This window comes from Leptosomus discolor, chromosome 15 (assembly GCF_034619465.1).
Source record: "Leptosomus discolor isolate bLepDis1 chromosome 15, bLepDis1.hap2, whole genome shotgun sequence".
Classification (NCBI taxonomy): domain Eukaryota; kingdom Metazoa; phylum Chordata; class Aves; order Leptosomiformes; family Leptosomidae; genus Leptosomus; species Leptosomus discolor.
The window spans coordinates 2,382,798-2,406,683 of record NC_141405.1 but is presented as its reverse complement, the minus strand read 5'-3'; the positions used below and the strand labels follow the sequence as shown (position 1 = coordinate 2,406,683).

The 23,886-nt window shown below is 38.1% G+C and overlaps 1 protein-coding gene across 1 annotated transcript in view; it reads right to left on the bottom strand.

Moving 5' to 3' along the window:
• Positions 1-23,886, bottom strand: part of CEP112 (centrosomal protein 112) — a 172,969-nt gene that overhangs the window by 47,504 nt on the left and 101,579 nt on the right. Inside the window, exon 20 of the mRNA XM_086473829.1 lies at positions 14,119-14,304. Coding sequence (XP_086329955.1) covers positions 14,119-14,304 — 186 coding nt within the window. The remainder of the gene's footprint in view (positions 1-14,118; positions 14,305-23,886) is intronic.

The following is a 23,886-nucleotide window of genomic DNA, read 5'->3' as shown; positions in this document are numbered from 1 at the left end:
GTTTGTTCACACTGAGCAGAACCAGGATGACCTCCGATAGACATGGCAGAGGTGATCCAAAAGAAAGATACGCTGAATTTCAGTGTTTTATGTCTAACTGAAGGCAAAGAAAGTATATCCTGCCAGTTTATTTAAAGGCAATTACAATGTTTTATTTTATAGCGGCTTTAACAAATTCCAATTAGCAAAACATTCATAAGTTGTCTCCCAGTCATCAACAAACCCCAAATTCTTGCATTTACTTGCAGTCCCAAACACCCTTACTTGAGGGGTCTGATTTTCAGAAGTACTAGGCTACCACAACTTCCACTGGAGAAAGGAAAAACACATTTAGACTGGCTCTAGCTGTCGAAAACTGGCTATCTCGACCCTGTGGCACTAAAAACTACGGACACTTGCTGACTTCAGCTTTTCACTCTCGATCTGTAACACGGTGCAGGTCTTGCATCATCACAAACGGCACAGGTAGCGCCAGTGAAGCTCTGCAGAAGGCAGTTTCTACAAGTTGCAGCACACTGGTCACCTGGAAAGACTGAATTTGTGATGATGCACAGGAACACTCTTCCATTGTCATCTTTTACTGCAGAATTTTTTCTGCAGTTTTCCCTTTCTAAAACCTGCAACTAAACTAGTTTAATACCTCTTGACTATAGGCTGTTGCTTTGCAGCCTACGGAGGCATAAACCGACTCCCCTGGGGTACATACAGCACTGCTACGCACAAAAAAGTGCCTTTTTACTACTTTTTTTTTTTTAAGGAATGACTTACAGCAAAGCAAATATGCATAGCTGTGTACACTGAACATCGCAGAAGATTTATATTCCATTTATCTTGACAAACAAGAAGGTTACAAATGGCATGGTGCACACAAGCAGCATTTCCTGGGCTGCTCCTTTTGTACCAGGCTGCTCGGCTCATGTATTGTATGAAGCATAAGCTGCTTCTGCATTATTTTAAGGGCATTCCCTCACTTTCAGGTTACATGCTATTTCAGAAACATAATGAATAAGAATCGACCTGGAAGGCGAACATTTGGAGGGTCAGCCAGTATTCATTAAAGTCTAACTCTTTTTTATTTCAAGGGGCAGCGCTGCAAATATAGTTAATGGTCTTAAACTAGTTTTCTGTGTGCGAGAGGTAGCTGTTGAAATTCACGCTTGGGCAAAACTTGTCAGAAATATCAATTGTAATATGCATTCTTATAATAAAAAGGTTTAAATTGGATAAGCCATAGAGAAATTCCACTGATTCAAAAATTAACTTATGTTTAGTTTCACACAGTTAATACATATTTTAGCTAAAATTATCTGATTATGACAATTTTACATGCAGTTATTTTATATTACAGAGCGAAGACTTCTGCATTAAAAAGATTATGTCCTTGTTACAGTTAATTGGTTTTAAAAACCAACTATAATTCTATAACAAGCCTTAAAGCATCATATTGTGGTTGCTGAGCAAAACTGCACCGACTTCAACAAAACATTTCATGTAAAAACGGTATTAGCACTACAGATGTGCTATCTGAAGTAACGGATGCTATTCTAACACAGCCCGATTTTCATTTTTTCTCCTTTCATGAAACAGAACAGCACCAGTAGGAACAAAAGAGCAAAGGATCTGCAATGGGACCACACCGCCAAAGCATACCAAGTCCTACCCTAATTATGAAGTTTTACATGTTATTTTTAAGATGCAAGATGGGGACTTTTAGTTCTAGTTCCACTCGATGGAACACATGCCCTAAACAGCCCTGGGGGCTGCTCACCGGTACGGCCACCTCCCGTGTCGACAGTAGCTGTAGCTGCACTGTGGGGCTGGCAGGCACACGGACAACTTCATCCTCCAGCAGGACATTTTGAATGTTCATCAAAAACGCAGCTGTTAAGAATGTTTTGGAATAGTACAAATCCATGCATATCTTCCAGCTTTGGAATGGTGATTTTCAGACGGAATGTTAAGACTTGAATCATGCTACAAAACTAACAGGAAAACTAACTCCAGCAACCCAAACGTGCATAGATCTGTAGGAGTTAAGGATGTGTAGTGAAATCCTGTTCATCTATATATGATTTACTGTTTTGTGACTGATTCAGCAGCATTTCAATTTGATTTCAACATTCCCAAAACATGGACAAACAACAAAACCTGCACAAACATAACTCTCATGAACCAGGGGGTGATACGTACACACCCACATTCACTAATAGAGAAGCAGATTTAAGAAATCCGGTACTAGCTATGAAACAATCATTTTTCAAAAAGCCTGCAACTAACTAACTGATGGCCATACATAAGCTGATCCTCCATAATTAGTTAGATAAAAGTGTAAGCAAACTAAGAAAAAAAAAAAAAGAAGGAAAAAAAATCAAAGGGTGGGGGAAGGAGAAGAAAGAAAACTTGCTGCAGGGAAGAAGCAACTGTTCTCTGATGTGCAGCAAAGAATTTAACATCAAAGAACTAATGTAAATGGGGCCCATTTACCTTAAAAACAACACACCACTCCACATTCTGGAATATTTCTATTTAAGTTTGACAGCATTATGCTTTGTACCAAAATTCAAGATTGTGTAATTTGACAGAAGTCAAAAGAAACTGACCTTCAGAAGGGCTAACTGTAGCAATTTTTGTTATTAAGTATGTTAAAACACGCTGTACAATATCTGTTTAAACTTCAGAGATTAGCAGATCGCCTTTTAAGTTCATCTGATTGTACAGAAAAATTTCATTTTCACCCTTAAAGCCTGAAACATTTATTTTCCTTATGTGCCTCTAATACCGACAGCGGGTGACTTCCTACGCCTATACTCCTGTTCTTTCTACTGCTCTCCCCACCAATCAGACACCAAATGGGAATCTGAATCTCTGTGTAACAGTGAAAACAGCATACCAGTTCAAATATGTAATTTGAGCCACCCAAAAGACCATCAAAAATAGTTCAATATCCAAAATGATGTTAACAGAATAATTAGTCAAGCACCAAATGACTTCTAGGCATTTGAAAATGAATGACAGAAATCCCAATCTGTCATACCCCAAATCCTATTAATATTCTATTTTACACTCCACTTTTGTAGGTCTATAAATCTTTTTCTGTCTTGTCTTTTTTTTCCTTTAAATATACATCTTTAGGAGAAAACCCCCTCTCATTCATGTGCTAAGCACTTTTCATTGGGAAAAAACCAAGAACAAATAGAAATGAATTTGACACTACCTGTACAGAGAATTGCCTTTCTGCAGTATATTCCAATTCTGTGCTCAATGGGGGCCTACAGAAAAACTGCTTGTGCACTTTGTGCCTTAGGAAAACTCGGATTTCCAGTCTTTTCATTTAAACCAACAGTGCATTTCTAATCATTCTGGAATTATATAGAGAAAAATACAGACATGTTAATTCTTCCAAAAATTCTTCTATGAGATTCCCAACTGCATGGTGTCTGATGCCAAAGTTACACCATCCTTACACTAGTGTGCAACTACTAGCTCCATCTAAATGGATTTACCGGGCATTTACTTCCCAGCATCACTAATACTGATTTCTATGCAACAGTGCAGTGAGCCAGGCACCTTATTTAAAATCAACTGCATGATTGTTGCAGTGATTTTATGCATGATTGCATAAAATACAAGCCTTGCATACAGTAAAAGTTTTAAAACGAGATGAATAGTCTAGGTTCAACATTGTTCAACACCTTAACAGTACTTTACACAAGACAGCACCATGCATGCATCAGGCATTTAAAGGACAGACAGTGAATTATCGTTTAATCTGAAGATGTACTGTGACATTTTTGCCAAAACAGTTTGGAGGCAGGTGGCTTTTACAGTACGGCACAGTTCAAATAAGATGAACTGGGTAAACCTAGTGAAGATGTTGTGCCTGCAACACTCCACATTAGGGGACTGAAGGCTAGTTTTCCTGCAGCTACATGCCTAAATCTGGTACAGCACAAATACATTCCTGGGTTACGTTTTTTTACTATTTCCTGGTTTTCTTCTGTTCTGTTCAACTAAATCAAGATGGTTATTTAAACTGGTTTTAAGACATTATATCAAAACTGGTGGCATTTTCTTTTTGAGAGCCGCAACAAATAAAACATGCGCCCAACAGGAATTATTTGAGCTTTTACAAGCTGCCTTTATTCATCGGAAAAACTGGGCACCTCTGCAACACAGGCACCTCACTTGCTCATGTGCACTCTGTCTCTCTCTCCCACTCTAACATAAAGAAGTTTACAGAATAGCTTCTATCACTCAGGCCCAGATGTTTTTGGTACCCAAACAGCTGACACCCAGTAAAATCACAAAGGGACAGGCTGCTAAACATCTTTGAAGATGGAAGTCAAAGCTAAAGTTTCCTCCACAAATAGAAGGCAATAGTACCAAGATGTGACACTGATCCATGACTTGACTCAGTCAAAGACTACTTAATACAAGCTTTACAATACACGATTCTTTCAAAAAAACAGAGATTTCTGAGACCCATGCACTTCATCATTATATATCGGCTAAGTTTATGTGCCTTTATTTTTGCCATGGAGAGACTACAAGGCTCCTGAGAGGACTATAAAGGAATAAGAATGTGATTTTTATTTTGTAGACTCTCAATTGCTGTTTCAAGTTGAATTCTGTGGCAATAACAAGCATGCGTTAAGAAGATAATGACTAGAAAAAAGTTCTACATATGTAGCATTTTGAGACGAATCTTTCTTATTAAATAGAAGGAAAACTGGAAACAAAAGGACAGACTCGGTATCCCTAAGTTAACTCAGCATTACTAAGTTAACTTGGTATTACTGAGCTACATCATTGGATGAGAGCCCAACAAAAGTTAAGCTTCTGCAGTTGGAAAGACGAACACCGAAAATACAACAAAATCCCCTACAAATTCATGATCTGAAGCAATCAGTGTTCCTTAGCAAGATTATACTGGTTTACTTTTTGTAGTTTTAAATACAACAAAGCTTCCCAGAAAGAACGACAACTTCACGGAGCCAGAAAGCATTACTGTACCAATGAGTAACTATGCGCAAGTCCAGCAAAGCCCCAATTAAAAAAAGAATGAAATCTATTGCTCAATCATGAAAGCAATTAAAAACACAAATAAGACATTGCGAGACTTTTAACTCTCCCAATGTTTCATTATTTATCTGTTCTCCATCCATCCTGCAGCTGTAGGTCAGGATTAACTCCTCAACTAAATACAGGAGAACTATTTTGGGGATTTGTACCTTATTCATTTTCAAGCAAACACTCAAATTCATTTCAAATTCACACAAGGACTGCAACAGTTTCACCTAAATCAGATTTTCTACAAGTTAAACACCCCTCCTACACTCAGATGTGATTGTGAAACTACTTTGATCTCTGTTCCCAAATTTATTGCTCTGTGTAATCCATGACAAAATATAATGTGATTTACTGTATCTCTATATGACAGCCCAGCAGCTGACAGAACTTAATAACTTAGCATAAGAAAAAAACCCTTCTGGCACCAAAATATACAAATCATAATTGAGGCACTTTAGTATCACATTACAATGAAGCATATGCAGACTGATCATAAGAACTTCAAAACAATTAGAATTCTTTTTCACCCATTTAATGAAGGTGGGTTTTACTCCATGACACGTTCTGCAGCTGTAAGCAAGTCGTTTTGGAACACTTTTGTTTCTTCACATTAAAGACTCTGAAGGACTAATAACATCACTTTACCCCTTCCCTATTTCCCAAACACTCCTTCTCCTCCAAAAAAGAAGGAGAAAAAAAAAAAGCCACCTGCAGCTTTTCTCTATTGTAAAGACATGAAGAAAGAGCGAATAAGTGTAAACAATGTCTTCAAATTGTGCCAGAATTTAAATACGCAATAAAGATGTTTTATGTTATTTTGGTCTTGATAACTGAGCATTTTTTCCTAAATAAAGCTACAGTAAAAAATTTAGATATCCAAACACTGACCTAAGCAGGGATGCGACGGACACGTCCCACGGGGCAGGTTTTGCTTTGGCTTGTGCCGACTCGTGGGTTTGGGGGACTTGAGAAAGTCTTTGTGCAAGGGATGCGTTACCCCAGAAACTTTCAAGAAAAGTAAAAACATGGAAGTCATGGCATGGGATGCTGGAGAAATTTCCACTTAGGACTTACTAACTCCAGGTAACAAACAGCAGTTGTTTGCATAAACAAAACCATGAAGGGGCCCCAGTGAAATCAGCAGCGATCGCTACAGGTACCGGGAGCCAGGATCAGGGCATGGGCTGTAAGATCTGTCCCCTGGCTAGGCACCCAGACCAGATGGTATTCATTCCAGAATTCTGAAAGAATCTAAGAATGAATTGGCCGAGTTGTTAAAAAAAAACAAAACACCCCCGCCATCTCACATTACAATCAGCTACTGTACTGGAAAACAGCCAATGTTTTTCCTAATGTTATAATGTACCCTGGGATGTAAAGATAAGTAAAACTGGTAAATTAGAGAAAACTGTACCTACATGCAATCAGCCTTCTCCAAGACACAGTCTTGAGAAAATAAGGAGAGAATGAGGTAATAATTCAATTGGGCTTTTAAAAAAAAATTTAATAAAGTTAAAATAATAAGCATTTGTGTATTACAAGATAAAGTCGGTGTGTTACAGTTTGTTTGGACAGTGAAGAAAGGCTCAGGAAACTATTGAAAAAACAATTACAACAGTCATTCTGCCACTGGAAAAGCCTCCTGCACTTCAAAAAAAAAAAGGGAAAGTTAAGATTCAAACGTCAGTTGTACTACAGACATCAGGTATGTCCTCCTCCAAGCCTGCTGCGCTCTCCAGAAGCTGCTTGCAGAGACTACATAAATCGGCCCCTCGTGCTCCCCCAGCACCCACAGCTGCCGTATCGGGGAAGTTCAAAGTTAAATCCCTGCTTATTCCCATTAGCGACTGGTTATGAACATGCTGCTCATAAAACTCTCTAATCCTTTTTTGAACCTCCCGATAAATATCTGCCTCCACGACCTCATGGAAAGCCATTCAAGCAGCTCCCTATCTGCTGTTTAGAGAAGTCCCTTCATTCACCAGTTTTAAATCAACCTTTTAATAGTTTACTCCAACAATGCCCAAGTTCTTGGGCAGTAAATAACACTTTAGCATTCACCTTATCCACCATCTTCATGATTTTGTGAGTCTTGATCCTATGAATATGCACCAAAGGCTGCAACCTGGAAGTTAAAGAATTGAGAAAAAGCAGAGAGTGCCCTGGTGCGGCCGAACTAGAAGTGGTGTTTGGACACAGATGTGAAAAAGAAACAGGAGACAGAGAAGACCAAAAAACCCACTTGAGAATACTTCTTCGATAGATATCTTAGATTAGTACCAGTTGGTTAAAAAAACCAAACCCCCCAAAAACCCAAACAAACTTCTCAAACAACTAACCAACTATAACTGATATGACAGGGAGTGAGTAAAGTGTGCTGAAAGACAGGTCACATGACAGAGCTCTAATTTTATCAGTCCTTGCCTTGTTGAAAGCTATCTTCTTAATTCTGTATTTTGTCATAACTTATCATGTGGCTCAATTATGCTGCTTCTTGTCTGGTTCTCATTTCTTAGCAGTATTGCATCAGTCATTTTAATTTTTAACCCTACGGTGTTATTTGTGAATGCAAATAACGTGGTGCTTTATCTCCCCTCCAAACATTAATGAAGATGTTAAAAAGTAACCCTAATGCTCATGTGTGTGTTATTTCTTTCCACAGTGACACTTATACCAACTGTTCTTGGTTACCTCTGGAACCAGATTCATAAATACAACTGATGGGCAGAAATCTTACCTGTTGTTTTCTGTTTTTTTTGTTTTTTTTTTTTTTTTTCTGTTTTGTTTTGTTTTTAAAGGAGGTAGGAGCAGAGTAACTCTCTGTGAACAACTGAGACTATTGCTTTGAAATATCTCCAGTCGGGAGAGTGCCAGAAATTCTGTTTAGTCTCATTTAAGTGAAATATCCCTGAGATTATTCTACCATATTTTTCTTCATGTTTGGCCTTGTTGACTGAAGACTCTTCCAAATGGCTCCCCTAAGGGATGATGCAATTCCTGTGACCATCCACTATCATTTTTCTTATTCTTTGGTGTAACAAGAAGGAGCAGGGCAAAAGGTACACACTAGAGAGGAAACTGGTTTTCTCCCCTCATCTGTGAGCAAAACTTTATTGCAAAATTTCCTGTAAAGGTACTACAAAGAAAGATTAAATAATCCGCACTTCTTGTGCTAACATACAGTAACTTTGCTATCCAAATCTTTTCTCTTTTAAAAATACATTTCTTTTTTCTGGATCTTCTAGACTTTTGGCAGAGTTTCTCCAACAAAGCCAAAGTACTGTGGTCATTTTTAGTAATATTAGTTGGTGAATCACTAACACTGTCAGAAATATTCAAAAACCAAATGTACACAGACACTACAACACAAAACCAACAAAAATATTACTACTCTGGAACAGAAATATAATATCATAGACAATAGTTCTTGGATTATAATTAAAAAAAATTAAGAGACTCGGGGAATATCCAACTCTTCTTGGTAAGAATTAGAGGCTCTTTAGATTATTCATAGCTAAGGCCTAAGCAAAAGAACCTGTGTAATACATTCAAACAAACATTTAAAAATGCTAAGTCTAAAAAAATGGCACACATACGACAACGGGTAGAGATCCTGAATGCATTCAGAGAGGAGAAAAATAAACATTTACATTATAATTAGACACCAATTTAATGATATCATTATTCTCAGGAAGAACACATGTCCACGTTTTATGGTTGACCTATTTGACCCCATGTAAATAACCAGGGTATCGCTGCAACGAGTGTGATCACAGTTCATCTGGATGCTCACATAACCGAAGCTGTCTATACTATGGCTATTAGTGTTCAAGTTAATGAAGTGAAAGGTGTCACTCAGATCAAAGACTCCATTATACTAAGGAGTCTAAGCGGGAACCTACAGAATTGCTGCAGAGATGGTCCAGTTCCCAGAAGGTCTTAGATAAAAAGATGGAACCATTTTTGGTACTTAATGCAATGTCAAGTTGGCAGAAAAGAACAAGAGCTAGAGAGGCAATATTCAACAGTGTCAGGCAACAGAAAGCCTACAGTGTTCATTCTATGTGAGCAGAAGTAACCTAACTGCTTATGGGAAACTCAATACTTTTAATAGAGTACCTCTTTAACCTCTGAAGGCATCATATTCTTTCCCTTCATCTTTATTTCTTTGCCAGTGCTCAACAGTACGACACCATCCGTACGAGTACCAACCACAGTGCCAGAACAGACACTGTGTTAAAGATACTCCCACATACACAGTATGAAAATAGGCCCAATGAGTATGTCCAACTGGACTGCCCCCTAGGGCTGTACTTCCTAGTTAATTAATCCAGTATCACAAAGCTTGATGCTTCAGGAGGACTGAAACACTCCGTAGGGCATGTTATCAGTACTGTATTTGCATGTATGTATTTGTATGTAAGCAGAAGTTGCTGAAAAAATAAGCATCCAATTATAGGACACTGCCTGCAGATTTTTGAAAAAAGGCCCTTTCACAAAACCGTAACATTACAAGACAACTATTCTCTAGAACAGTCATTCTTAATTAGGGAAGTGGTCACTTACACAGTGACTTTAACTTGGAATTCCCCAGGCATTTCAGTTTTATGTGGACTTCCCACCAGACACAGGTGGAGTGACTGTAATAGGTATAGACTAGAAAACATTGTAAATGTCAAATTTTATTTAAAACAACAGAAATCTCAGAGTACAACTAACTGGTACATCATTAAAGTCTACAAGCATGATTTGCATGGCTCTGGTCAGGTTGCATGCCATCTTGGAGTCCCTCCTCTCCAGAGCGAACTATTTCACAACTGTGCTGAAATCAGAAGAGTTATTGCTGTCCAGAAACTACAGTGTTTGACTTTTTTCTTTTTTTTTGACTACAGCTTCATCCTGTAATCAAATATCATGTGCGTTCAGTACAGTCAATACGCAAAAATGTAAATTACTTCTCCACAAGAAAAGCAGCACTGAAAAAGAATTACATGTTCCTGGAACCTGAATAAAGCTTTAACAGGATGAGTCAAAGAATCTATTTAAACATAGAAAAGAAGTCAATAAAAAGCTAAATGCCGAAAACTATTTAAAGAGGAAAAAACCCCCCACCTTTTTCCCCAGCTCCAATTTACCCATGTGCACTGCTCAAAGAGAGCTTTTTTATGAGATTTTCAGTGTTCCCAGGTTGCTTCCTTCGAGCGTCATTAGCATGTCTACTGATCTGCTCGGGTCATGCTTTCTGAATGCTCATTTTCTTTGCCAAGAAAATACCACAGATGGACGTTACAAACAGTTGTGTCAGCCGAGCTTCGCATCTGCACGCACTTAGAAATGCAGTTTGTGTCTTGCTTTTAGTAATTTCTGGCAAACCTGAAAATGCTCATAAGCTTTGTACAGTCCGTTACACCTGGCTGACTAGTGTTCATGCCCTAAGCGCTGCTGATGCAACCTATAACATACCTGCCTTCCTGCTCAAATTAGCCATTAGTTCAGCCTAACTACAGTACTGTTTATTCTCTAATATGTTTATTTCTTAAACAGTTTATGTTTCATTTCATCATAATGAGGTATGAATTCAAATTAAAAAAATTACCATCATAACAGAAAATGTTATAATCACTTGCTATAACGGAATGCAAGCGACTTAAATCTATACTTTAAAAGCAAATCAAAATCATTATGATTGAATACAAGTGTTCTTCTGAAACGATATTTATGGTTCCTTAACTAATAGACAAGAAATAATTTGGAGATACTCTCATTTTTATGTTAGAGACTGATAACAGATATTATGAAAGTACCAAACTCCTAAGAACATGGTAAGTACTGTTTCAAATTCTCCATGCTAACATCTTGAATGTTTGCCCGATTGATGTCCAGCATGGCTTATCTGGCCTTAAGGACATTAAAATTTGTTATCCTTATCTAACAGGGTGGTTTTGAGCTCTAATATAACCCCCGTGTTACATCTTAAAAGGTGAGCAATAAGGTGATTATGTGTGATCAGGCTGTGGCAGCTGATCTAGCAAAACGCAAGGCTGGATACGAACAGCTGCACTGCCCCAGCAAGAACAGCCACCTCTGCACCACCTCAGCTCTGTTCCTGCATTCCAGGCTGCTGCTAAGGACCTTGCTCACAGAAGTCCTCTGACTGCAGTTCAGGCGGAGCCCTCATCGCCTTCCCCAGCGCTCCCGCAGCTCAGGGGACAGCGCTGGGCACGGAGAAGGCTCAGAGATGCCCAACTTGGACGGGACAGGTTCAACACTACTCATAATGTGCCCATTTAGGTCAGCTGTAGCTCACTTCGTAAGAAAGTGGTGTTTAATTGAAAATACCACCTGTTAACAGGGAAGGTCACTGGAAAACTATGGACTTTTCCCTCTATTATTATTTCCACAACAACAGATGCCATGTTTGTTTTTCCTACAGTGCAGGTTACACAACCTGTGAAATATTTTCCCACTTATCATTCCTGATTGGGAGATGCAATAACTGTCAAAAGGTATTTGCTTTTAGAATCACAGGTTCAGAAACATTACCACAGTACATTTATTGAGCAATTTTCTGGCATTATATGCTGTAATTACTAACAAAACGAATCAACTGAAGTATTACAATAAACAATATGCTGTCTTTAAAGTTGAGATGTTTAAGCAACAGAAGATTAAAGACCTCAGTAAATTAAGTTATGTGTCCCTAAATATTGAAAAGTTGTCTACAAATACCAACAAATATTTAAATGTCCAGTGCTCTTGCAATGAAAACTGTTCCTCTCTGCCCTCCACTCTCCTCCTTCCCACCCTCACTGCAGCAGGGCTATGGGGAGGGCAACATCATATGAATCCTGTATCTCCTTCTACCCGTTTTTACTTCAATTTTTGTTTTCACTTAAGTGTTGGCCATTTCTTTTGCGTTTCATCATGTTCACGTGTACAACAGTCCACAATTACACAAAGCAGTCCACACAAAAATCAGCATTACTCACAAAACAGACCACAGAGGAATGAGATCCTTCACTTGGGAATGGACAGACCTTCAGAAAATCTGGACAGTCAGATGTTCCAAGCCCAAACAGTGAAATTCAGCTTCTACTTGGATTTTTAAGCAATCTTTGCAGAATTGGCAGAAAATAAGTAAATTTAGAGGACAAATTTTTCTCCCCTATTGTCCTGAATTTCGAGGTGACAAGTTTTGCTAAAAAAATAAGACGTAAAAACAAGTTTCAAGACTCATGCTGCAATTAAGATGCTCTATCCCCCCTTTTGGACAAAATCTCCTTCATCGCAGTTCTGTGGACTTTAATAGGATCAAGACGTGAACTAAGTTAGCTGAAACTGTAACTTTCGAGCTTCAAATGGAGTTTGCCCTTTAAGCCACTCTGACTTTTGGACTTTGTGGCCAATTTCCACAGGTCTACATTTAAAAGACAGAAACGAAGCAGAATGGTAAAAGAAGACTTGAAGGTAACACAAGGTGTTTTCACATGTCTGTGAAAGACTTTCCAACAGAGACACTTCTTTTTTCCGCTCCCATCTTTTACTCAACATGTGCTCTTCTGATTAGAGGTAAAAATAGGGAAGTAGGTTAAGTAAAAAAAAAATTCAATAGCAGTTAATACAGCTGAAAATTAGCAGGGTTTTTTTTTTTGAAAAATAGAAAAAATCCAACAAATTAAAAAAAAAGTATTTCTGACAGAAATGACAATTCGAGACTACTAAAGATATTGCCCTATGAAGGATTATTTGTAACTTTAATTTGAGGATGTAAAGAAGTTAACTTTTCTTTTGCTATACTACACATGTAAAAAAAGATCAAAGAAAGAAAAGAATTGAGATTCAAATTCCATTTTTAAGCAAAAATGACAATGTCTTCCTGAGTTAAAATTAATCCTTTAATGATGAATTTCAAAGGTTTAAATACTTTCTGTGACCTTGGCTTTAAATAATTATGCCAAGCGGAGCTTTCCTTACATTCAGAAAAGATTCTGAATTGTTGATCACAGCCATTTTAATGGCTTCAGGCTGGCTGATTTCCAACATAATCCTCTGAATGCTGTTTAAAATTACAGACCAAGAACCTGACGCAGGTAAATGAAATGTCACTTTCACAAAGGCTGTTCAAACAATATATGCAGATTGTTAATTTGTGCCACTGTATGTCACTTTGCAATAAACTGAATGATTTATTACATTAACACATATAAAGGATACTTCAACAGCTATCTGCTTACATACACACAGCGTCTACCATAAATACTAAGCAGGGTTTTTTTTAGTTTAGCTTTTGAAATAAAACTCACATGTTTTAGCTCATATCATCCCTAATGTGGTGAAACACTTGAATTCAAGACACCGGTACAAGGGGATGCTCAGCAAGCACTGATGGGCAGTCAGTGACCCCACCGAACAGAATGGGGAGGGAAGCCTTGATCTATCTGAAACATTAATTTCTATTTTCAAGCCTTCCACAGAGTCCTGGCTCACCCAATGCACACAGGCAAAAGTAGACCAGCCATTGTTAGCAACTAGACCTAATTTCCTTGCAGTTTTAGCTTGAACTTTTTCCTCCTGAAGAACTTTCCCTCTTTTTAAGGGAGAAAAAGCTTAGTTAAACAGAACCACCCTTTCTACTCTATCTCTTCCAGCAAAGGAAAAGTGATTAGCCCAGTCCTTGGCTGGCTTTGCCTTGAAATCATCTGGATTTTTAAAGTCCTGCCAGCTCCCAAGCACCACACGGTCATCCCCGTTCCACACTCTCCACAGCTGGAAGGTGCTGCCCCGGCACGGCTCTTGGGGAAAACAGCTACAGCAGCGACCGCGGCCGCTGCGTATTCAAAGAGAAGCCTGTCATTATAGAACCGCAAAACTTTCCATACTTGTGCCGTGATTGTGGCATCCAATGTCAGATGTATAGAAAACGTCTGTTTTTTCAACTCAAGTGACCCCAAAACATTTTTCCTCAGTGAAGCTTTGCTTATCTGACTTTTTGGGGGATTGCTCCCCTTTTGCCATGCCACAAGAAGTCACCCTATGTGAACCTCTTACCTTGTCCAAGGCCTTTTCTGCCTCCACTTTCAGCTTATTCACTGCTGTCTCATGGTCTCGAGCTGCCCTCTGTTTCTCCTCTTCGCACTGGTGGCTCAGGTCCAGGAGCTGCTGTGTCCGCTGAGCATTTACCTGAATAAGCTCTTCCCTCAGCTTGTGGATTTGGTTTTCCATATCACAGATAACCTGAAATGAAAACCAAAGTAAACAAAACCAACCCACAAAACAAAACCCACTTGATTTTCTCAGACAGGCTGTTAGCTGGGGTAGGAAGCAGACTCAAAAGATTTTCTATCCCTTTTCTTGGCCTCTCTTATTGCTCTTCGCCTCCTCTTCATATGTGCAGATGAATACAGCTCTCCCCTGCCCAAAGCATGGATAGAGCAAGCTTTACCTTTCTGGAGGGGATGCCCCCTTCGGTGAAGAAGTGTAGTTTGTGGCGTATAATCACTACCTATAAGGTCCATGGCTTCTTTTTTTTTGTTTCCTTAAGAAATGACCTGCCACCTTCTAATGAGATTCCATGTATCATCAATCATTTATCAATCACCGCTACAGATTATAGACTGTATTTCATCATGATGTGCTTACATGCACCAGGAACATATCAAAGAACATCCTCCTTCGGGCAAGGGAACTAGTGCGTGCCAAGAGAGGATGACATAGCCCAATGACTCTGCAAACACGGTATCGATAAGACACACAACCTTCAAAATGCAAGAGACAAACTCTTATGTGATCACAGATGATCCTGAAGTCCTTGGGAGCAAAGTAAGTTGTGCGATGCAGCAGTGGCATCAGAAGGGGGGGACTGCGGAGCAGTAGAACAGCGGGGAGCCTGCTCGCTGCCTGCCTTCGACAGGGGAATTCCAATGGGTAGGGAGTGAAAGTTCTATGCAGTAAAGCTGTGTTACTCCTGAAGCACACAGAATACACATTGCTACTTTACAATAATAGTGGAGTATACATTTATCACCAAAAACCTCACACCATACTTGCCCCTTTTTGCCCCCTGCTTCACAAGTAACTTTGCAGTTCTCTGGAATTCTTTCATAGAGGATGTGATAGTATTGAGATGAGAAAATGATGTTCTACCAAACAGATGTAGGTGACTCAGCTCAAGCTTATTAAAGGTTTCACAAGAAAATCTGATTAAAATTACTGTATATTTAAAGATCCCATTGCCCTGGAACATCAGTTACTGATTCTAGAGCTCTGAACTGGTCTCTGTCTCCAACTACTATTTGTCTTCTTTAGCCATTTTTAATATACCGTCTGTATTCAGCTAAACCATCTATTTGCAGTCTCCGAGAACCACATTACTACAAATCTTTGAAAAAGAAACATTCATTTCTGACCAAAGTAGGGAAACGAATGACTATCAGATATATTGCCTTGTACATTACCATCCCAAGACAGATTGTTATAAATACTGTGATCTGAGAGAGAAAAATCAAGGCTTGAAAGTTTGCCTATTTTTTTTTTTCAAACTATTTGAACTCTATGGTGTAATAAAAGATGTCGTCCCCCTCAAACCTTCAGCTGTGTCCTTCAACTACTACAGCTGTAACGTGTATTAAATAATATTAACCATCTCAGAAACTTATCACAGGACTTGCTTATTCTTCCATGCTTTCTTAATTACTCGTTGGCATTATTCCCTACTATGTCAAAGGTAAAATTCTGTGAGTAAGCATAGAGATGGAATGAGCACATCATTTGTATACAGAAGTATAATAAAGGCCACATACTTCGGTTATATCAGCATTATCTCAAACATATGTTTCATATAGTATAATCTACACTAGATCCTTTCCTTCCTTTCCTGATCTCTTCCTCTACATGTTTAATTTTTTATTAAATCTGTACGCAGACTAAAAATGTCAAGTGCGTTTCAGTATACAATTATAATCTACAATATACTTTCATCATTCTTTCAGAAAATAATTTTACCTCAAGATCATAAAAAAATGACAGCCTAACTGACTTTTACATAGCCAAATATATGCTTGGTCAGCGAAGATAATAGCCACAATTTCTACAGGATGATACAGTCTGAGTTCTAAGCTGACATATGTAGCGCTTGGGTTTTTTAATTGACATTCCAATGCAAGTCCTGCCTGCAACAGTAACAATTATCTTTTAATCTGAGCGCGCTCTTTTTGAGAGCTCCTTCCCTCCCCACTACCACTCTCTTTTTTTTTTTTTTCCTTCTTTCTTTATTAAAACAAAAAACTTCCTTAAACTTCCCCCTCCCTGCCCTGTATAAGTGAAATTAAGACACTGCATTGCTCAGAAGTTTCCTAAAAAGTTTGATAAAGTATTTAGGATAAGAAGCCAGGGCTAACCTCCTATAATACAGGGAAAATTCATTCATAAATCATATTACAAGTCAAAATAGAGACAAAGTGAATTCCTGACTCAAAGGCTTTCTGCTTTACTTCATTCTATATTCAATAACCCTTATACAAGGCCATTAGAAAATCAAATAGCACAACACAGTGTTTTCTACTGCCACATGGAAAAAGTAGCAGCTCTAAGCCTTCAGACTCAAAACTGGGGAGCCAAGAGATAGTGGGCTGAATGTTATAGGTAAAGTAACAGTAATTAATATGCAAAGGAGCATTAACGTTGGACCTAATAGATGGCAAAAGCAGATTTGGTTCTATTAGGAAAGAAGAAAGAATCTGAAGACGGGGTGATGGCAGCGAAACTAATATGATTAAAGGAGTCCTTTTGGAGTAACTTCACTGCTAGTAAGATGATGTTAAGAGACATCTAATCTCTCCAAAGTGACTGGAAAAAGCTTATATTGGGGATCACAGACACAGTTCTTGTCATTTACTTTAAATTAAGTCTAGTTCTCACAGCCAGATTATTTTCTCCCCATAAACAAAGTCACTGGCAGAAGCAGCTTACACCTGACCAACTTGCTGCATAAGAGAACTTTGTGTGACATGGATATCTTCAAACTGCTAAAGGAAATGAATCCCAAACTCTCCACCACTAAGATTCTGCTATTCCACATGCCAGGTTTAATAAACTATTATTAGACCTAAATGCAGGCAAATTAGTACTACTAGGAAATAAAACCACCCAGATGACAACTCTCAGTTGTGAAAAAAATCCATGAAATAGAAAATTTAAGAGCAACTGTCTTTTCTTTGCGATTCTGTGGAAAAAACAAGAGATACAATTACAAAATGTCACTTCTCACACTTGAGATCTGAAGGCATGATGCTTGCTTGGTTTCTTTGTAAAACTGAATCCTCTTTCTCAGTATTGGTTTCTTAAATTCTCTTCCTGGCTGCTCAAATCTATGTTTGTGAACCATGCCTATCAAATTGTTTGCATGGTCCAAACAATAACTTGAGTACAAGAGCTGCTGTGAGAAATACACATTTTAAACACTCCACCAGCACAAATTATTCTTGTGCTAAACATAAGAAATAAAGACTTCATAGTACATAATAGGTCCAAAAGTTTATTGCTACTGCTGCCTTTTATGGACCAAAATGTTATAGTCTTTATTTCACTGGTATAGGTACAAGTAAATGAAACTAGAGAGATCTGTGCCTTTTTTTATGAAGAATGCAGAAGTTCATAGTGATACCACAGGATGGCCATGCCCCAAACAAGAAAGCATTTTGTAAAATTACTGTTAATTCACGTACAGGAACATAAATAGGAAGAAAACACTAGCTTATAGAGTATCCCAAATGGAACAAAAACCCACATCGTAAACTTTGTGACAGCGTAGAGATTTCATATGACTTAATATGGTACATTGTACATATGTGTGTGCACGTATGACAATCCCACAGCTGAAGAAACGGCTAGCTGAGGTGGTGATTTCTATTTCTGTTTCAAAGGAACAACTTAGAATTCTAACTAAGAATATCTGTGCTGAAATAGTGACACAAAAAGGGTGGGTCATAAGCCCACAGCAATTTGCCTGTAGGGAAAAAATAGACTTGAAAGAAAAAAAGAAGGTTTCTCACTCACTTTGGCCTATTTAAAATGCCAATAAATGTACTGTATGTTATTTGGAAGGAAAACATGTGCTCTTAATTTTACAAAGTAAATTGCATAAGAAAATACGAAGTTGGCAAAAAGTTTAAATTAAAATCTGTTGCTGATGTCTGAAACTCTGCTACAGTTACATGCAACAGTGATGAGAAATGGACCGAATGACTACAGCCTAACTAAAAAAAAAAAAAAAAAGATATATTCCCTTTATTTTTCAGGAGCTCCTACTCCAACCCCATGAAGCATTTACTTGGATCAGTTTCTAAGGAAGAGGCTGGAGCATGACTGCATCTTTTATACTCACAGTGATGGAATACATGGACTTCACTGTCTCCCTCTCAATGTATTACACACCAAACCACATCCACCCCAGCACCACATCCAGCTCCAAATAGTGCTGAGGATATTTTAAAGTCACAAAAACAAGGCAGTGCAGAGTCAAGATCAAATCCACTCTTAACTTGTATCCTGAGGTTCAGATTGAGAGTCATTTAGGTGTTGCTCCAGCAGAAATGACTAACACGTCCCAGCAGATGAAGCTGCAATAACCCTTCACCGCTCTTCCTTGCTGAGAGTACTCAGGCTCCTGAAACAGTGCATCACTTTTAAAGACCACTGCATTTCTCAAGTGGCTTATGACAACTCTTCAAACTAAATTTCAAAAGTTTTCTGCATTGAGCTAACTTGGCTTCAGTTGGAGGTGACTGCATAGGTCTCAATTCGCTGTGTTTAATTTTGCTTGCATGCATGTAACATTTAAAAAAAAACCAAAAAAACCAAAACCAAAACCCAAACCAACAAAATCTCCCAAAACCTCCAAGCCATTCCAAGGATTTAGCTCAGACATGAACTGCCAGGTTAGATGATCAAAATGATCTTTCTAAGACAATAAACCAAAACACGAGCCTGTAAGTAACAGCCCTACCCGAAGCCTCGATACGCAGCTTCTGCCTCTGTGTGACAATACCTCCTCAGCATTTTCTCAACTGGAAGAACACTAAAATTAGTGCACGCATTTGAACAGTGTGCGATGTGAAACCATCAGCTGAAGCCTTCTGAAAGGGAGGTTTGTTTCTGTGTGTCTTGTTACACTGGCACGATGGGGCAGAGATGGACGAGGTATACACAGCATTCGTTACCGGGTAGTGGATTAGTTTTGAAAGGAGAGCAGTCCAGTCAAGGGAAAGGAAGCCTATAGGAAAAACAAACCTCACTTTGATGATAAAGACTTAAAAGAAAAATAAGGAACAAAGTAGAAACACCCAGTGATTCAGTGGTGACAATGACCCCCCCTTTTTACCCATGATCAGTGCAAGGTCCCAGCAGAGGTGGATGAAGTATCCCATGCCAGTCACACGGCAACTGGTGGCATATTTACTGTAAAATACCTTAGAAGGGATTATCTGATGAAAGTGGGAATCTGAACTACTTTAGCTTTCTTATTAATAAACACGGCTTCATAAAGTGCTGAGAAAAAGATAATACAACTTTCTCTACCATCACAAAAAGAAGCAATGCCTCTAACATAAAAGAAAGCTAAAAAATAAACAAATATTATTTGTTTGCAGCTCTAAGCTTAGGAAAAAAAAGTACAGCTGTAAGAACTTCAAAGATGTGTAATTTTTATTTGTATTTAAAACAAATGGTTTATATTAATGAGTCCTATTACTGGAGTTTCAGCAATTCTCAACAATCGGTCTTACACTTGATCTCATTCCGGTTTTAGGGAACTATCCCCAGGACTTTTAACCTTAAGAGATAAAACAGTTAAACAACCAAGTGCAGTACCAAGGGCCAGGCCCAGTCCCGATGGCTGTCTGATCTTTTTGTCCACAAAGCATCCTACTGAGTCAGATTCACTGGTCCCAGTATACTTGCTCTTCTCCATGTCAGATGAACTTCAACTGGCCAGTTCAGCCAGCTGGCAGCTGTATTTGTGGCTCTTTTGTAACAGGGCAATGACACAAAGGGTATACAGCAGAGCTGAAAGCGGGATCTTTTTGTCTAAGCTACAATCTAAACCTGAAGAGATACCCAATCTAACCCGATACTTCAGAAGCAAGAGTCATTTTAGTAACTCAAGTTTTTTATGTCATCTTCTAAATAAAGCTTTATAATTAACTCAATTATGTCCACTTTAACCAACTGTATTGAAAATATTTTCTATACCATAGCAATTTCAATTAAAATATGTTAAAAACTTCTTATCCAATTTTTCTTGAGGCTGGTAAAATCAGCAATTTATCAACATTATGAATCCTTAAAAAGACAGATTTGATTTGCAAAGAAAACTACTTTCCCAAATGTCACACACATTATCACATGGGTAACGATGTGGCAGAGCACAAATTAACAGGGATAAGTAATAAACAGCTATTTAGCTTTCACAGCACAATCTATTACACTGTTAAGTTTAAATGCCTTTTAGGTAAGAACATACAGGCCCATAAATACAGTAATTAAGGCAGCAGATAAATTAAATGGTGTGAAATGAAGTGAAAATGAACAACAGTTCATTGACCAACAGGCTGGTCTCACCTCCTAAGAGCACTGATCAAATCTTCCAAAAATCATGGGGCTGGGCAAGCTCTTGTAGAGGAAATCATGGAAGCGCATGACCCCTGCTAGCACCACCGTAATTATAGGTGGTTCTGATCAGTAGTCTAGTACTTCCTGGAAATGCTAAAATATCAGCAAAGCTAAGACTTCAGTACTCGAAGAGATGTATTTTATTATATACTTATATAGCATTTTGTGCATAGCTAAGTGTCTCATTCTTGAGGGAAAAAATTCTGTCTGTAATGTTGGTGCTATTGCACAACTTAACTAGAAGATATCTTTATCCTATATATGACTACACCAAAGTGATGGGGTGAAGTTACTAATACATTCATTAATCAAATGTTCACAGCTTATAAATCAGGCTGTATAATATCAAGTTTAGGTACTCTCTTGTGCGCAGCATACGGAGTGGCAGCTCTCTAGGCTCAAACAGATGAACGTCCAGTGTCAAAAAACACTTACATAGACGCAATGCGGACGGCAACCACACCACTAACAGTAAAATGTTTGCTGTTCAGCAGTGTAAAATCTGAATCCCCATATTACAGGGCTCATGCAAAGGTCTATCAACTCCATCTCAACACAATCCCAGCTTTTCCCACCTTTGCAAATGTACCTCTGACATCTCTCTTGAAAATATCCATTAGGACTTGTAAAGTGAGGTGTTGAGCTGCTAACTTACGTATTTATTCTATTAATTTTAACAGCTTTAAGCTGCTTTTAAATGTCAAACCTCCTTTGTAAGATTTTTTTACTTGGACTGTTTCAACACTGTGTGTGCTCTGAAAAATGCCTCTAACATTTATGAGTCTGACGAAAGTACATTCCTACTAACCTTGCTTATTTTGTATCTGCTAGGGTGTTAGCTAGGGGTGGGGGAAAGTTTAACACCACTCTACCTGTACCATGCTGCTGGAGGCGAAACATTACTCTCTTCTTCATGTTCAAACCATGGTCAACTTTGTTTTCTCCCTTACATTTGACATAGTCCCCCAAAAAAGTCCATCACCCTTGAAACTTTATTTCTTGGTAATGCACCTGCTGTATCTTGTCTACTCTTGTTCTACAGCTTAAGCATCTTCCTGAAACACGATGGAAGTGTTGACTCACGAAGAACAATAAAGGGAAGTTACCTTCTGCTTAGCTCCATTTTAATAAAATTAATGAAAAGAGTCTATCCATGTCATTCCTATAGAAAACATGCTTAGGCAACATTTCCATAAGAAATCTAAACCCCAAACTGTTCCCTACCTTTGCCACTATATTTCTGAAGGCTGAAAACAAATATGTAAGACACAGGTATCAAAATGCCAACAAGAAAAGATACACTGAAAATATCAGCACCATTCTTGTTTCTACATCTATGACTACATGTGAGAAAGGGGTAGCAAATTCTCAAGATCAGCTGTGACATGGTATTAAGTAAAATAAACACAAATTTTCTTTTTTTTTTTTTTTTCCCCAGGAGTGCCCTGAAATAGATCTGGACTTTTAAAGATGTCAGTTAGCTGCCTAAATACCAGTTCATGTAAATGGCACTTAAGCTACAAACTACTGGGCTTTAAAAAAAAAAAAAAAGAGGGAGGGGTGGGCAGGGAGAGAAAGACAGAAAATCAGACATCCATTTGAACAGCTCCACAAAGAGCTTAAAATTAACGGAGCTTATTTTGATTTCTTAATTTACATAAGTCCATTTGATTCTAATTTAGTTAGCAGCTAGAAAGCAGAACTTCATATAGGTTGGTTATTGTCACTGCCTTCCTAATAAAATGATTTTTAGTCAAATGGAAGAACATCAAGCCTAGACATGTAACTAAACAATACAGTGCACTGGTGAGTGAAAGGATTACTTACCAAGTTGAAATGGAGATAAATGTAAATACATTTTTCATTTAACAGTTCTAAGACCTGGAAAAGACTTGGCCCTCTTGCCTGGAAGACAGATCCAGAACAGTTTGCTTTGAAATAGATTAGTGAGTCAAAAATTAAAACACCCAGCTTTCTTTCTTTCTCCTCTCTTTTTGTCTGATAAATTGTTCACATTTGTATTTCTCTTTGGACAAACAAAATGATTTGAATAATACTACTAAGACACCTACCTGGAAAGGACTAGGTAGAGGACTCATTTCCTTCTGTCTTTCTACTAAGAACTTCAACAGAGACATTCAACTGGACACCTAATAATCTACATAACTGCATTAATGTAACTTCAATATGATCGAGATAAAAAATATCAGCCATAAATACCTGCTTAATGCAGCAATCGCCTCCAACGACTTGTGAGAGCAAAATATAAATAAAATACAGAGTGACTAAAAAAAACCAAATAAAAATCTATATCTAATACCAGGTTTGCTGCATCACACAAACCATAACACCTATCCCTAAACAACGACTGATGAAAATTACATCAAACACGTGTTGAGTCTTCACTGTCTTCCTTTGTGAAAAACAACCGGAACTTTATTTTCTGTATTTCAGGATGTGAAGGGAAAATATTCTTTTTGGACGAATGTTAAAGATATATTCTGAAATAACACTGCAGCAAAGCTTGTTCTGAAAGTGAAGAAAAGCTACTGATATTTAAGGAAGGATAAGACTATCCTGCAATGGAATACAGAAACAGAGGCGGCTAAAGATCTCTGCATGGCCTGGGAAGTACTACCCATCGATCTGATACAGTATTTCTGTGACCAGCATCCCGTAAATCAAAGCTTTTAAAAAACATTTGCATTTAAATTTTCCACTTATTAAACTTAAAAGCATTAGCATTTCCCGAACAACATGTAACTCTGATTTAAATGCAGACATGATGTATTACAGATTTAAGGATTACTACAGACATTCTTCTCTATGAGACAGCAAAATTAAATGTATTATAATTCCTATTTTGTCCCCACAAGAGGTGCAGGCTGTATTGTCTATGACAAATGTCTTTGTGCTGTCAACTACTGAAAAGACTTTGCTGTGAGCAAGAAAGCCAAAACAACCCCACACCCCAAAAAAACCCACCCAGAACAGCATCACACACTTCTCTCTCGGATGCATTTGTTTAAATTACTGCTCAAAACACATGCATCTTTTGAATATTCCAGCAGTTTTGCCTCACACATCCCATAAGGGTTATATGGTGACTGTAATGGAAATGGCATCATTTGCAAAACTTGACTGGACAAA